Genomic DNA, 14,913 nt, shown 5'->3' on the forward strand with positions numbered 1-14,913 from the left:
TTTATCTTCAAATGAAACCAAAGTTAACATTTTGCTCTTGTATTTCACAGAGTGTCACTGAAAAGCCTACTTTAATGGCAAAACCAAGCCCTAGGTTCAGGTTGCATATGGTAATAATTAACAGCCGAACCAAAGGAACCTTATTAATATGTAATACTAACATGGTTATTAGGGAAAAAAAAGAATATCATATATTACACACTATAGAACATGCCAGCAATCATGATATTTTCAGACATGTTTTAAAGCACTTTTATAATACTGCCACTGAAAACCAAGATATCAAGAGTGCAAAAACTGGATTGAAAAATAAAGCGAAGCCAGTAGAAATCTGTAATGGTTCCATTTATTAATATGTATATCACAAATACAATATCAATGCATTCTTGTTGGCATGCTTGACAGAGGCCTTATTAAAAAAATCCTAGGTTTTTTAAAAAGGTCTTAAACTTTTGCTCCCCATCCTGAAAAATATTCCACACATTCTTTTTGTTATTATTATTTTGATTGATTTGACAATGGATTTGGTGGCAACTTCAATGCAAAAGGAGAATGAAACAGAAATAAGGGTATAAGAAAAAAGTTGCGTTACAGCACAATCTGATTCATAATTTATCTAATCAAAGAAAGCAAAATTACCAGCTTCACAGTAAGCAAACAACACACCTTAGTAACGATATTACAGAAGATCAGATTCTGAGGCAAAATGCACTAGACAAAGGCCTATTGGCAAAAACACTAGGCATACAACACTGATCAAGAATGAAAGATGTAGCAGAATATCAACATATTAATTTCCCTCAACCAGATTTTGCACATTTATTTTCAAGTATTCCCCAAGTTATGTAATTGATTTTTTCTTATTTTGGGCAGTTGTTTGATAGGGGAGATTAGATAGACTGACACACTTTAGTAAAAGCTCTAAACAAAATCAAGAAATTAAAAACTTGATAAACCAAAATAATATTTTTCTATACAGGTTTAACATGGATGTGTGCAACATTTATTAACCATGATGAAAGGCTAATGGTGCCCTCCAGTCACTACATGCACAGCCTAATCATTGCTGTCAATGACTTACCTCCGCTAACTTTACAATGCAACTACTGTCTGATCAAGAACAAACATACAGTGCCGTCATACGCACAGTTGTTGAGATGGAGTGTACAGTACTGGATGCTCAATGGTTCAGGCTACTTTTTGTGGCACGACAGTACTTCACGGAATGGTACATTACGCATGGTACAAAGTTGAGAAAGTGTTGCCTTTATGTGTGTATATGTGTAGTTGTGTTATGTGTGCTCTAACATTCTTTAGAAGTCTTCCAAGAATTTTCTAGTTCCTGATTGAAAACAGGTACTGTATTTCACACTCCTGGAGATGTACAAAAAGAAAGAGAATAATACATTGTTTTCATTTCCATCAATCATAAGATTTCTATTAGGTAAATAAATTTTCTTCCAAGTGACTCTGATGGAGAAGTTAACTAATTCATCAAAGAAAGGAACTCTGGGAGCAAGCAACCTTATATATTGGTAATAGTTTCTCCTACACTACATCCTCAAGGGACATCAAATGAACATTTCTCCCTTGCACTGCAACTTTGGTGATTCCTTTAAGTGGTACTCCTGTAAAATCATGAAGGGAATCATCAATTTTTAACACATTTTTTGCCATATGGTAGTTGTCATTATGAATAATTAGGAACTCAAGATCTAGCTCTATTTAATCCATGGGAATTATATAATGTATACCACATGATCAATAAGTCCTGCATTGACTTCAATGTCTTAACAGTACATGTTGTGTCTGTATACAAATAACTGTTACTGGCAATGAAATTACAGTATTAGAATCCCTGAAAACGTTGGACTAAGGCTAGGCCAATGATATCACTGTTTCTATTTGCTCATGTCTTTGAATGTCCTGTACACAGGTTTCCTATGAATGTAAACAGTTTCTATGTCCTCAGGAATTCCATAATATAATATAATATAATATAATATAATATAATATAATATAATATAATATAATATAATATAATATAATATAATATAATATAATATAATATAATATAATATAATATAATATAATATTATAACATAACATAACATAACATAACATAACATAACATAACATAACATAACATAACATCATATGTTTTTATCAATAAAAGGATATTTGTAGCTCAGGGTTGAAATGAGGGGTCCGTGGTGCTCTCTGAGCTTGGTTGTTTCCTTGCAGACATTTCATTACCCAAATTATCCAAATTAGGTAACATCATCAATGCTAGTGATGTTATTGGGTAATGAAATGTCTGCAAGCAAACAACCAAACTCAAGGAGCCCCGACAACCCCTCACATCTGTTTTTGTGTGTATGAATCTACTCCTCCACTGAATTAAAAGGGAATTCATTCAAGGATGTATGTTCAGGGCACTGACCTATGTGCTCATATATCACTTGGATGAGGTATACAGATCACTGGGCATTTAGCATAGATCTAAAACACCGATGGCTTCAAAAGTAATAATCCGCATTCTGTGCCCAGAACAGACTGGCATGTAGTGGACTTGCTCTAAACACTCTGGTTCCATTTGGATCGTTTACTGTTGCATTGAGTTCCTGTTCAAGCTTCTGTTCTACTATGAAAGATGTGGACCAGCTTCCTTGCAGGGCATATTATCATAGGAGTAAGAAAACATGCATAGCTATGGTAAGGATCCAATTTCTCTCTGAATAGGCATGATTTATGCATAAGCTTATGCTCATTAAAAACTCTCCTGCCTGAATGGGAATCAAATGGGTAGAAAGTCAAATCCAAGAGCGCTCTAAAATTCTACTTTTTTAAAAAAAGAGTCAAATGAAATCATTTTTTAAAAATCAGTAGTTCTAGTGGCCAAGAATGTTTCGCAGGCTTCTCTGGATAAATTTCACCTTTTAAACTACATCTAATCCACTACTTACAACAGTTCATTAGTGACTGTTCAAAGTTACAAAAGTACTGAAAAAAGTAACTTATGACCATTTTTCACACTTACGACCATTGCAGCATCCCCATGGTTATATGATCAAAATTCAAATGCTTAGCAACTGGGTCATATTTATGACAGCTGCAGTGTACTGGAGTCATGTGATCACCTTTTGCGCCCTTCTGACAAGCAAAGTCAATGGGGAAGCCAGATTCACTTGTCAACCGTATTACTAACTTAACCACTGCAATGGTTCACTTAACAACTGGGGCAAAAAAGGTTGTAAAATGGGGCAAAATTCACTTAACAACTATCTCACCTAGCAACAGAAAGTTTGGACTCAATTGAGGTTGTAAGTCGAGGATTACCTGTACTGATTTTAAACATGGGTTTAGGGTTGCCAAGTTTTATAGTGATAGGAATGAGACCACACATTCCAGAATATCAGCAGGGGTAGTATTTTAAAATGGCATTTTTGTCTATTAATTTAAAATTAAAAAAATAGAAAATCGTATTATAAGATGGTCACCTACAGAATGCTTTTTATTGTTCTGCTTTATCATTAATGCAATTCATTAATGCCATTCAGCACTGACTGTGTTTTCATTGATATTAACCACCCAGAATAACATTGGCTGAGGCTGATGGGAGTTGTGTTGACTGCAATTAAAAGGCCAGGCTGGGACGAGCAGCTATAAAATCTATCTTTCTCCAAATGGAAAGCAAAACATTTGCCTGACTCTGAAAAAGGCATGCAGCTGTACAGAATCTCACCTTGTTACACCATCTCATACTGATTGGCAGTAATAAACCGGGACAGACAGCACGCCAACAGCATGCCAATCAGCTGCAAAAGAGATAGAAAAAGAATCATGCATTTAATCCAGTCATGGAATATACTGAGTCTGCAAAAAGGATTTTAGATTTTTAAATTTGTGGTAATATGTAAAATGAAATAATATATAATAAAGCCTACAGCCAAAATAAAAACTTCAAATTAATGCAAGCAGGAAAGAGGCAATTCTAATAATTTATTTGATACACCTCTCACCTTTTTATCTCCCCCTGCCCCCCCCCCCCCGCCTTTTTAAGACAGCACTGATTTCATTGTATTTGCCTCTAAGCAATCTATCTTTTCTAGGAGGTGGGAGTGGAATTGCAGCCATGTCATATTGGCCTTATTCAAAATGAAGCACTGTGTTGGAAAAGGGCACTATGAGTTCGTAAGAGAGTTAGTCTAGTAAAGTACCAAGCTAGAAATTAGGAGAGGCATGAAAGTTGGCTGGATGACTTTGGGCCAATCACTTTTTCTCAGCCCACATCAGTGTTTTTGTTGTGGGGGAAAAATAGGAGGAGGAAGGAGTATTAGGTAAGTGTGCTGCCTTGAGTTGTTTATAAAAATAATTCAGGTGAGATTAAAAAAAAATCTAATATCTATTTTGGTGGGGAAGATGCATTTTAATCCTAGAACAGGGGTGTCAAACTGCCAGCATCACAAGAAAACCACGCCCACCCCATTGCCGGCAATGGGGGAAAAGCTCCAATACATCGTGTGACGTCACATGATGTTGCGAGTTTGACATGTCTGTCCTAGAAGTTCTACATATAGTTATTATCTTTCATTTTTCAATGGGCTGTTGCTTAATTTTAGGTGCAATTTCAGGGATTCCGCTAAATAAATTGGAATTAAAAATTTTCATATGGACCATAAACTGTTGATCAATTTATGTGATGGAAAAAGGCTGCATCAGTTATATGTTTACTGATATATATGCAGGCAAATACAAATGTCAGGTTAAATATTGTTTATAAGCCTACAGGTAAGCAGTTGATGAAAACAGAATGGTGATATCGAGCTTTCTCAATGATTATGGCTAGGGTATAACCTCCAGATCAAAGTACTCTCCCGAGTGGTTACTGAACTGAAGTCAGCACAGTGAATTCCAGATTTTATTATGCTGCCTCGTACTTAGCTGTACATGTACCTCACAGGATTCTCTTGTTTCCTTCTATGTTGGCATAGCAACAGCAGATGATCAGATACTGAATAGCTTCAGATATTACAAATACTTTGGAATATAGCTAGCAGCATCTATTTTCAAAATTAAAACAAAATCAAAAACAAATGCATAGGGAAGTTGTTCAGGATATGTGTGAATTTAGCCTGCAGAGTGTTCTTATGAAAGCTTCTTTATTAGATATTAGAAACAAATGCCACTAGATAAAAAAGGGTGAGAGACACTTGCTTTTAATATACAGAGCTGTTACATAGACTACTGAGGCATCTCATATTTTGGAATAATGAAATTAATTTGGGATGGCTCTGCAACATAACTGGTGAGTATGCTAGAATGGAAAATATTCAAGAAAGATTAAAACTATACAGAAGATTAAAACTATACAGGCAATATAAGCATAGCAAGTATAAGCTTACTATATAGGCTTTAGCAAATACACTCAATTGTTTTTCCAAATGGTTCAATACTGTTTCATCCAAACTTCATCAGCCCAGTCAGGGGGTATGAGGTTTGGGAGTCTTGACTGCCATCTTTCTGCAGCTTTCCTTGAGCGTTGCAATTTTCTAACTTAGCCAAAACCTTCACACTTGCTTCTTTAGAGAGTTACTTAGTCACCTAGGTGGATTAGCAATCTGCATTTTTTTAGAAGGCCCACCATGAAAGTATCACAAACATTAAGAAAATATTTAGCTTTTTTTCACTGAATGTCTTAGAAATGCTTATATGGAAATGAAAAATTAGCATTCCTCAAACCAGTAGAAAATATTTTGTTATAAAATAGAAAGTGCTGAATCATTGAAAATGTTTAATAAGAAGTCACTATTTAAAAATAGGTAAAATAATGACTGAATGAAATGGGAGATATGAAAACATAAAGCAATTTTTGAAGGAAATTCTGGGGAACTAAGTTTAAAAAACCTTATTAGCAATTTATTTTGGACAATGTCTAGAGATAAAATTCAAATGTGAATGTGAAAAACAAATTAAGGGGTAAATAGACATGAAAAGTTTGGTCTAGTGCAGGGGTAGGCAACCTTGGCTCTTTGATGACTTGTGGACTTCAACTCCCAGAATTCCTGAGCCAGAGCATGGCTCAGGAATTCTGGGAGTTGAAGTCCACGAGTCATCAAAGAGCCAAGGTTGCCTACCCCTGATCTAGTGGATAAGGCCCCAGGATAGAAACCAGGAGACTGTGAGTTTTAGTTGTACTTTAGGCCTGAAAACTGGTTTGATGACTTTGGGCCAGTCACTCTCTTTTAGCCCAGCTCACCTCAAAGAGTTGTTATGGAAGAAGAAAGAAGTATTAGATATGTTTGCCACCTTGAGTTATTTATAAAAATAATGAACATGGGATAAAAATATTCAGATCTAAATCTAACTGTATTATTAAAGGTTAAAATATATTGGAAGTTTTACTGATCAGTATTAAACATTTGATCTACAAATATGTCAAATGGATTATATGCTAAAATTAAATTTAAAAAGTTCAAGTTAAGAGCTGACTTTTCAAATATGTTATTTAGCCTTCAATTAATTAGTTACCTTGAAAAATGGGGATGGGATTTTTTTGTGCTTTATATGCATGATAATTTTTAAAAGCATGCATGCCACCTGATTAATAATGAAAAATGTTTTAATAAAAAATACAGAGGATATGAATTTAGAAGACAGCTTTGTATAGTACTTCAACTTATGCCTATTATATCAATTAGTTAACAGCACGCTGATTAAAATTAGAACAAAATTTCTATCTTTAACAAGGTAAATTGTTCATAAAACAGTATTTTTTCTAAAAAAAATCAAATGATTAAAATTTTAAAACTCTGAATATTTATAAATGTTAAAAATAAAGAACTTTCTTTGGTCAAGGTGAGCTTGCATGTGTTGAACTGAGATAGATTTTTAAATAAAAATTGAGTAAAGGATTGAAGAATTATCAGTTCTTTTAAAATCTTTTTGCCCAGTTTGCATGTTAAGGGAAAACTTCTGACACAATATAGTGTATACACTGAAGGAGTGTGAACTATCTGTAATCAAGAAAACACCAAGACATGATAGTAGATGATATAATTAAAAAATGGAAGCAGTGTATGAAACTCTGAACAAGGTAAATTGTATACTCAGGATTATTAGGAAAGGGACTGAAAATAAATAATGTAATATTATACAAATTATACACAATATCCACATTTGGAATATTAGTCATAGTTCTGATTGCCACATAACATATAACAGCTGAAAACAGTAAAAACAGTATAGAAGGTAGCAATTAAAATGATCAAGCAGCTTGAACACCTTTCTTATGAGAAATGGCTAGACTGTTTGGGACTCTAGCTAATAATAAAGGTGATGGATCAGGTAAATGATTAAGGTGTATAAGGTGTATAAATCATGCATGATATGGGAAAGTGGATGTACTGTAGATGTTTTTCTCCTACTCAACACTTTAGGATTAGGACGACTTGAAAGAGATTAGAATAGAATAAAATTAGAATTAGAAATAGATATTATATAGATATTATATAGTGTATAATTATTCTGGATTTAGTACCATCAGACATGATAATGGTTACTAACATAAAAAGAAGATTGGAGAAATTCATGAAGGACACCTCTACCATAGGCTATTAGTTCTAAAGATTCTATATGTTGGAAGCAGCATTCTTCCAAATACCTGTTGCAAGGGAACAAATGGCAGAAGGTTATTGTCTATCTCCTGTGTATGACCAGAGTGGCATTTGTCTGGCTGGTTTGAGAAACAAAACTGCTGAGCTAAGAAAGATCTTTGGTCTGATCCAACAGGACTGTTCTTATTTCATATGATTCTGGTGTTTTAATAGTAGTGTAGAGTACCTCAGCTGAAACCAAATATATTTAATATATAAAGTTGGCAGAAGGTTTGCAGAAGCTGGGACGAGTAACAGGCGCTCACTCTGTTACGCGGCACTCGGGATTTGACCCGCCAAACTGCCGACCTTCTGATCAACAAGCTCAGCGTCCTAACCCACTGAACCACCGCGTCCCTTATTTAATATATACTAGCCTGCTATTGAGAGCTAATAGTTAAAGGATGGTTTTCATAATACTGGATTCTAAATCAAACAAAATCATAAATGTTTACAAAACAATTTCTGATTGGACCACCTCTCTGAAACAACAATAACATTTCCTTTATAGCCAGAATTGCCAATATGAAGTTATATTCAGCTCTCTTTAGCTTAAAACGTTAGAAACTACATTATGGGAATGTATGTTATAACTAAAGACGAAAAAAAATATCAACTGTCATGTAAGGAGCTAGATAGATTTTCTACTTTAATCATGCCACAATTATAAATTCCAATTCATCTGCCTGGTTACTTGGTGCCTAGTATCTATTTAAAACATAGCCAGTAAACTTCATTTCTTGACCCATTTTCTTTTTCTTTGAAACAAAGAGTAATACTAAGGGCATTATGTTATCTTTTATGTCAGAATGCATCAAAACATTATCAAATCACTTTGAGAATGATGCAAATTACCAATTGGCAAAACTGCACTAAAATCCTTCATATTCTACAGCTTTTAACACTATATTTTATCTCGTGTTCAGTTTTCAACAGCTTTATTGATTCTATAAAACTGATCAGCAATCAAAAATCTTTTATTGGGGGGGATTATTTGTGACAAAAACAAGCACTTTCAATGAAAATAATCTGGGAGGGACTCTCAGTATTACTTAACGTTTTGTCATATCTTGTGATATCTTCTTAATTAATTATTCCTGCATTTCTATTTTCACAAGATCATTATATAGCCTTTTGTTTATGCATGTTAAGGGTCATTCCAGCTTTCAGGGAAGTGCAAAATTTCCTTCCTGTGTTTTGTAGGAGTCCAGGCACTATTTTCCTGGGCTCCAAGATCACTGCAGATGGGGACTGTAGCCAAGAAATTAAAAGACGCTTGCTCCTGGGGAGGAAAGCCATGGCAAATCTAGACAGCACACTAAAAAGCAGAGACATCACCCTGTCAACAAAAGTGCGTATAGTCAAGGCTATGGTCTTCCCAGTTGCAATGTATGGCAGTGAAAGCTGGACCATAAGAAAGGCTGAGCGCCAAAGAATTGAAGCCTTTGAACTCTGGTGCTGGAGAAGACTCCTGCGAGTCCCTTGGACTGCAAGGCGATCAAACCGGTCAGTCCTAGAGGAGATCAACCCTGACTGCTCTTTAGAAGGCCAGATCCTGAAGCTAAAACTCAAATACTTTGGCCACCTAATGAGAAGAAAGGACTCACTGGAGAAGAGCCTAATTCTGGGAAAGATTGAGGGCAATAGAAGAAGGGGACGACAGAGAATGAGGTGGCTGGATGGAGTCACTGAAGCAGTAGGCATGAGCTTAAATGGACTCCAGAAGATGGTAGAGGACAGGAAGGCCTGGAGGAACATTGTCCATAGGGTCGCGATGGGTCGGACATGACTTCGCAACTAACAACAACAACAGGCACTATCATGTTCCATTACAAACAACTCAATCTTTTCCATAAATTCTTTCATTTCTTCTTTTCCCCATAAAATATGAAAAGTATGGCTAAACAATGTCATTTGATTGGTACTCTAGGAACTAACTATCTAAAAGTAACCTTTATTCAGAATAAATACCATTGATCAATGGAATTTTATATAAATAAATAAACATAAGTAGGAATGGTCTGTTCTTTGCATTGCTGAATTTAGCTTTTGACAAAAGGCTCCATAAATGTTGAACTGGATATGCACATTCATTTTTTTTATCCTTCACCATGTCTCTGGTCAAACATATTTTTCACGTGTTTGAAATATATTTGGATGTGACTGTGGATCAAGATATCTATTAGTGGAATGAGCAACGTTGATTTAGTTAAAAGCAACATTTTGAAATTATTTTAAGTTTCCAAGAAATGCAGTGGTGTAGAATGATAAGATGTTGCTAGAAAGGCAAAGATGACATTTCTAGATAGTAGGATGCATTTGGCTTGAGGAGGTTGTTCTAAAGGGGAAAGACTGTTAACCTTAGGATCTATTCTATTACCTTTTCTCTTTTTAAAACTCAAAGTCTCATTATCAATCACTTGGTGATTGGCCTCTAACTTGCAGCAGCATAGGTTTAGACTCCAGACGCCCAACCTTGCTGTAAATCATAGACTAATTCTTGAAAAAATGGACATTCTTTACTTTTAGCTCTAATAAGTACCATAGAAGAATCATATTCTGAAAATCTGAATTAACCTTATTCACGAAGAGCACTTTCTTATGAAAATGGCAAATTATGTCTCATTCCTCTAAAAAGGTGAATTTTAGAAAAATATATATTTTGAGCCTTATTTTCTCAATAAATAGTATGTTTCAAAATATTTCTAGAAATGTTTATAGAAACAAAACACAGAGACAACCTTTATTCTGAAAAAGCATTTCAATAGTTGAAATGTGCCCCTTCCCCAAAAACTATTCTCAAATTCAAATTGAACCTAGAAGTGGCTTCCAGTTTTAGATTCTATTGCACTTCATAGTAGGAACTATGTTATTATTTTTATTTTGACTCACTCAGGCAGTGCACAAATATTTAAATTTACTCTAAGAAGTAAACTGTCAAACTAAAAGTATAAAATAATGAACCATAGACAAAACATACTACATATTTTCCCTTACTATATTAAAAGAGATAATATGCTGAAAAATTGATTTCTAATACATTTACAGATAAGTGCCTAGTCTCAGTCAACTCATGCTGTAAGTAATATAATTTGTTCTGTATTTTAAAACTAATGATCTCTTTTTAAAGCAATACGTACAATATGGGGTTTTTTTAACAATTATTTTCCTTAAATACAGTATATGTTGATCTAGATGTGCTTGGAAAATATCCATACATATTATTTCATCTTATATGATCTTTGGTAACAAATTTTACCAGATGATATCCTTTTTGTTGCTATGCTTCTAAATTATTGCAACCGATGGAATAAACCAGGGGTGTCAAACTCAATTTCATTGAGGGCTGCATCAGCATTGCGGTTGCCCTCAAGGGGCCGGGTGGGTGTGGCCTGGGTGGGCGTGGCCTACTGGGTGGGCGTGGCTAGAGTGTGTATGCCCTACTGGGTGGGCATGGCCAGCTCTACATCGTTGGCATCAAGGGTGCCTATGGGGGCCTGGGCAGGAGTGGGACAGGTCTGAGGGTCTCTGGGCCAGGGACAAGGCAGTGGGGGCCGTTCCCTCACTGTTTCCAGGATGGCTTCGCGGGCCGCATGAAACCACTTCGCGGGCCGGATCTGGCCCCCGGGCCTTGTGTTTGACATGTCTGGAATAAACTTTTGATCGGGAAACAAAACAGAGAGCTTTCAACGGCAGTTCTAGATATACCTTTGCTTCTCTTTTCTGCACTGCTAAACAAGAGGATTAAACTGCTACACTGAACCAATCCCTGAAAAGATTAATCTAGTAGAACCAGGATTCTGCTTCCAATGGCAGTGAGACAAAAAGCTCATGATGAGAGTTCTTTGTGACATATCGCCATCCATCTGCATTCAGGGTCCCTGAACGTAAGAGGTTGTCTCCTCCTACCAAGTACAATGCTTGCGCCTGTCATTAAGACTTATTGTCCAGAAATCTGTTTACTTTTTTGAAAAATAATTTTGACTGCTAGTTATTATTTAATATACTTGGTTTAGTGAATGTCATGAGTTAATTATGTATTATATACAGAACTAGCTTCTTTGCTTTTCTTAACTTTACCATTAATCAGTTTAGTGGTTAATATTGAAATCTAAAACAGCATTTAAACTGCTACTCATTTCTTAACTGCTATCATCATTGTTTTCAGTAGCAGCGGCATCACAAAAATAATCCAACTAAACAGTCAAGCAAATGACTTAAAGTAGTTGGTCTGAATACCTCTTACTATTGCAGATACAACTCAGAATATGAGATGTGACTGGTAGTACTAGGCTATATTTTAGAGCGGTGTGTTGAATTAAATGATCTTTAGCATCTTTAGACCTGTGAATAAGCTCAGTAAGTTAGAATCAGATTTATTTAATTTGGCATACTATTTTAACATAATCTCAAGGACTCAATCCTTCTTTGTGCTTAAAACTAAAGAAATTAGAGACACATTTTCTAATTTACGAAGAAAGAAATTCTCATGGAAAGCAGCTTCATTTGTGTGTTGTCCTGACTTTGATTTTTAGATGCAGCAGCTACATAAAATTCACATTTGTCTATAACAAATGCTAACTGCTTGGGTCTCAATAAAATGAAATATTTGTTGATGGTCTTAACTATAACCTCTAAATGGGACCAATTAAGCATATGCTTCCAGCTTTCTTTTTTGAAACATGATGAGATTCAAAATTTGATATTTTTTAAAACAAAAACAAATCTAAGGTATGAAACTCCCCATGCAAGCTATGAATCAACTATTTGTCATGTGGACTCTTTATGCTTCATTTAAGCTACTTTTATTAGGTTAACCTTTATTTGACCCAATGGAAGAATCTTTTCACCCCCTTGAGGCTGTCATTAGCTGGGCTGTAACTGATAATTCTCTAGGCGAAACTCCATTTAAGTTAGAGAAAGAAAAATCAATGAATAGATGACCTAAGCATTAATGAACAGTTTGAGGCCTGCACCTTTCCATAATCCCTCTCTGAAGCTGGGCCAAACACACTTCAAAACAATAAAATGGCATACCTGTGAGAATGCAATTCCAAAAGCCACTCCAGCTATGATTCCCATATTGGTCTCCATAAAACTGGTCACTAAATCATAACAGCCCTAAAGAAAACAAAGAACATTTAATCACTCTTCAAAACTATATCCTTTTGTCCATGTTTTAATGCTCATTTGAATAATGGTTATTCAGTTCAATGTACAAAACTCAGTGGCACACCATCTACCAATTATAATAAAAATTGACAAGGACTATAAGTATTAACACTTTTTATACAGCGGCGGCAGGGTGATCCATGAAGCAGGTGGGGGGGAACCTGCCCCACTTGTTCCACGGCTGCTTTCGGCCAAGCCGCATTGCAACAGCATTGGGCACAATACGTGAGGCAAACAGCCACGTCACGCCAAAACTGTCTGTTTGCTGCCTCCTGCCCAATGCCACTGCCATGAGGCCATGGAACAAGCTGGGCAACAGTAAGAAACCAGTATACCAGTTCCTTACCTCCACCCGGCTTGTTCCGCGCCTCACGGCAGCGGCATTACGTGCAACACACGAGGCAGCAAATGGCCACGGCTGAAGGCAAACAGCCACGATACGTGAAGCGGCAAATGGCCATGGCCGGAAGCAAACAGCCATGTTGCACCAAAACCGACCGTTTGCTACTTCCTGCCCAATGCAGCTGCCATGAGGCTGTGAACAAGCTGGGCGCCGGTAAGAAACCAGTATACCAGTTCCTTACCTCTGCCTGGCTTGTTCTGTGGCCTCATGGCAGCCACATTGGGTGTGACGCATGAGGCAGCAAACAGCCACATCATGCCGAAACCGAAGGGCAGGCAGGCTGTGGCTGCTGATGGACACAGTTAACCCCCATGCACTCACTGTATGCGGGGGCTGATGGTGTCTGGCAGCAGCTGCCCTGGCCCCTGCCTCGCCCTGTCCTGTGGCAATGGCACCCCTGCCCTGCCTCCCTGCGTTGCCTCACCTCACCCCACAGGATGAGTCTCCTGCCCACCGTTCCACCTGCCAGAGACCCCCTGGATCTCCCCCAACCCTGCTTGGCCCCCATAGGCATTCCTCCCCACGAGCAAAACTGAGGTGGCCACGCCCACCCAGTCTGCCGTGGCCACTGCAGCCATGCCCACCCAATGGGTCACACCCACCCAATGGGCCATGCCTACCCAGCACCCGATGATACATAACTGAGTTTTGGGTTGCAGTTTGGGCACTCGGTCTCTAAAAGGTTCACCATCACTGTCATTATAGTAATAAAACATGGGCTTTTTATTGAGGTGTGTTTGAATATTAGTAGTTCAGGTTGGTAGCTGGGCTATTGCTTTGATCTCCAGGCTTGGTAATTAGGTTGCAAACATTTCATCTCTGTTTGGGGGGGACATCTTCAGTGCAGTTTGAATTGTGTTTGGTTGTTTGGAATGCTGCTTCCGATATTTCAGTTGAAGTAGCTCTCTTGCTCTCAGTGGGGTCAATGTGGGGTGGGGTCAATGTGGCGTCAATGTGTCTGTTCACTGATTGGTTGGTGGAAAACCAGGCTTTGAGGAATTCTCTTTCTCTCCTTGACTTTGCTTATGTTATAATTGTCCTGGTTAGACTGAACTTGTATCCTTCTGAGTCCTCGTGGATCGACATGAGGAACAATGGGTCATATCTTTTGATAACCAGGGAGTGCTCATGCAGTCTGGTAGATAGCTTTTTTCTGTTTGGCTCACATAGTTCACAATTCCTTATATATAAAACATTTCAGAGATGACAGAAAGACTACTACACCAACACGACCTCACAGTAGCCCACAAACCAGCCTCAACTCTCAGACGGACTCTATCAAACCTAAAGAGCCAACAGAAACAAATCAAAGATCAGGCACCATATACAAGTCCAATATAACAACTGTGAAAAGAACTATGTGGGCCAAACAGGAAAAAAGCTATCTACCAGTCTGCATGAGCACTCCCTGGCTAACAAAAGACATGACCCATTGTCCCTCATGTCCGTCCACGAGGACTCAGAAGGACACAAGTTCGATCTAAGTGGGACCACAGTTATGACCCAAGCTAAGTCAAGGAGAGAAAGAGAATTCCTCAAGACCTGTTTCTCCACCACCCAATCAGTGAACAGACACATTGACATCAACCCCACCTACCAACCACTGAGAGCAAGAGAGCTACTTCAACTGAAATATCGGAAGCAGCATTCCAAACAACCAAACACAATTCAAACTGCACTGAA

At 37.3% G+C, this 14,913-nt stretch overlaps 1 protein-coding gene across 1 annotated transcript in view; it reads right to left on the reverse strand.

Annotated features, from left to right (window-relative positions):
* Window positions 1-345: 345 nt before the first annotated feature.
* Window positions 346-14,913, reverse strand: part of TSPAN7 (tetraspanin 7) — a 94,308-nt gene continuing 79,740 nt past the window's right edge. The window contains exons 6-8 of the mRNA XM_083362909.1: window positions 12,693-12,776; window positions 3,746-3,818; window positions 346-1,374 (exon numbers count right to left, since the gene is read on the reverse strand). Of these exons, the coding sequence (XP_083219035.1) occupies window positions 3,750-3,818; window positions 12,693-12,776 (153 nt within the window). The 3' untranslated portion in view covers window positions 346-1,374; window positions 3,746-3,749. The remainder of the gene's footprint in view (window positions 1,375-3,745; window positions 3,819-12,692; window positions 12,777-14,913) is intronic.

Source organism: Vipera ursinii, assembly GCF_947247035.1.
Source record: "Vipera ursinii genome assembly, chromosome: 4".
NCBI classification, from domain to species: domain Eukaryota; kingdom Metazoa; phylum Chordata; class Lepidosauria; order Squamata; family Viperidae; genus Vipera; species Vipera ursinii.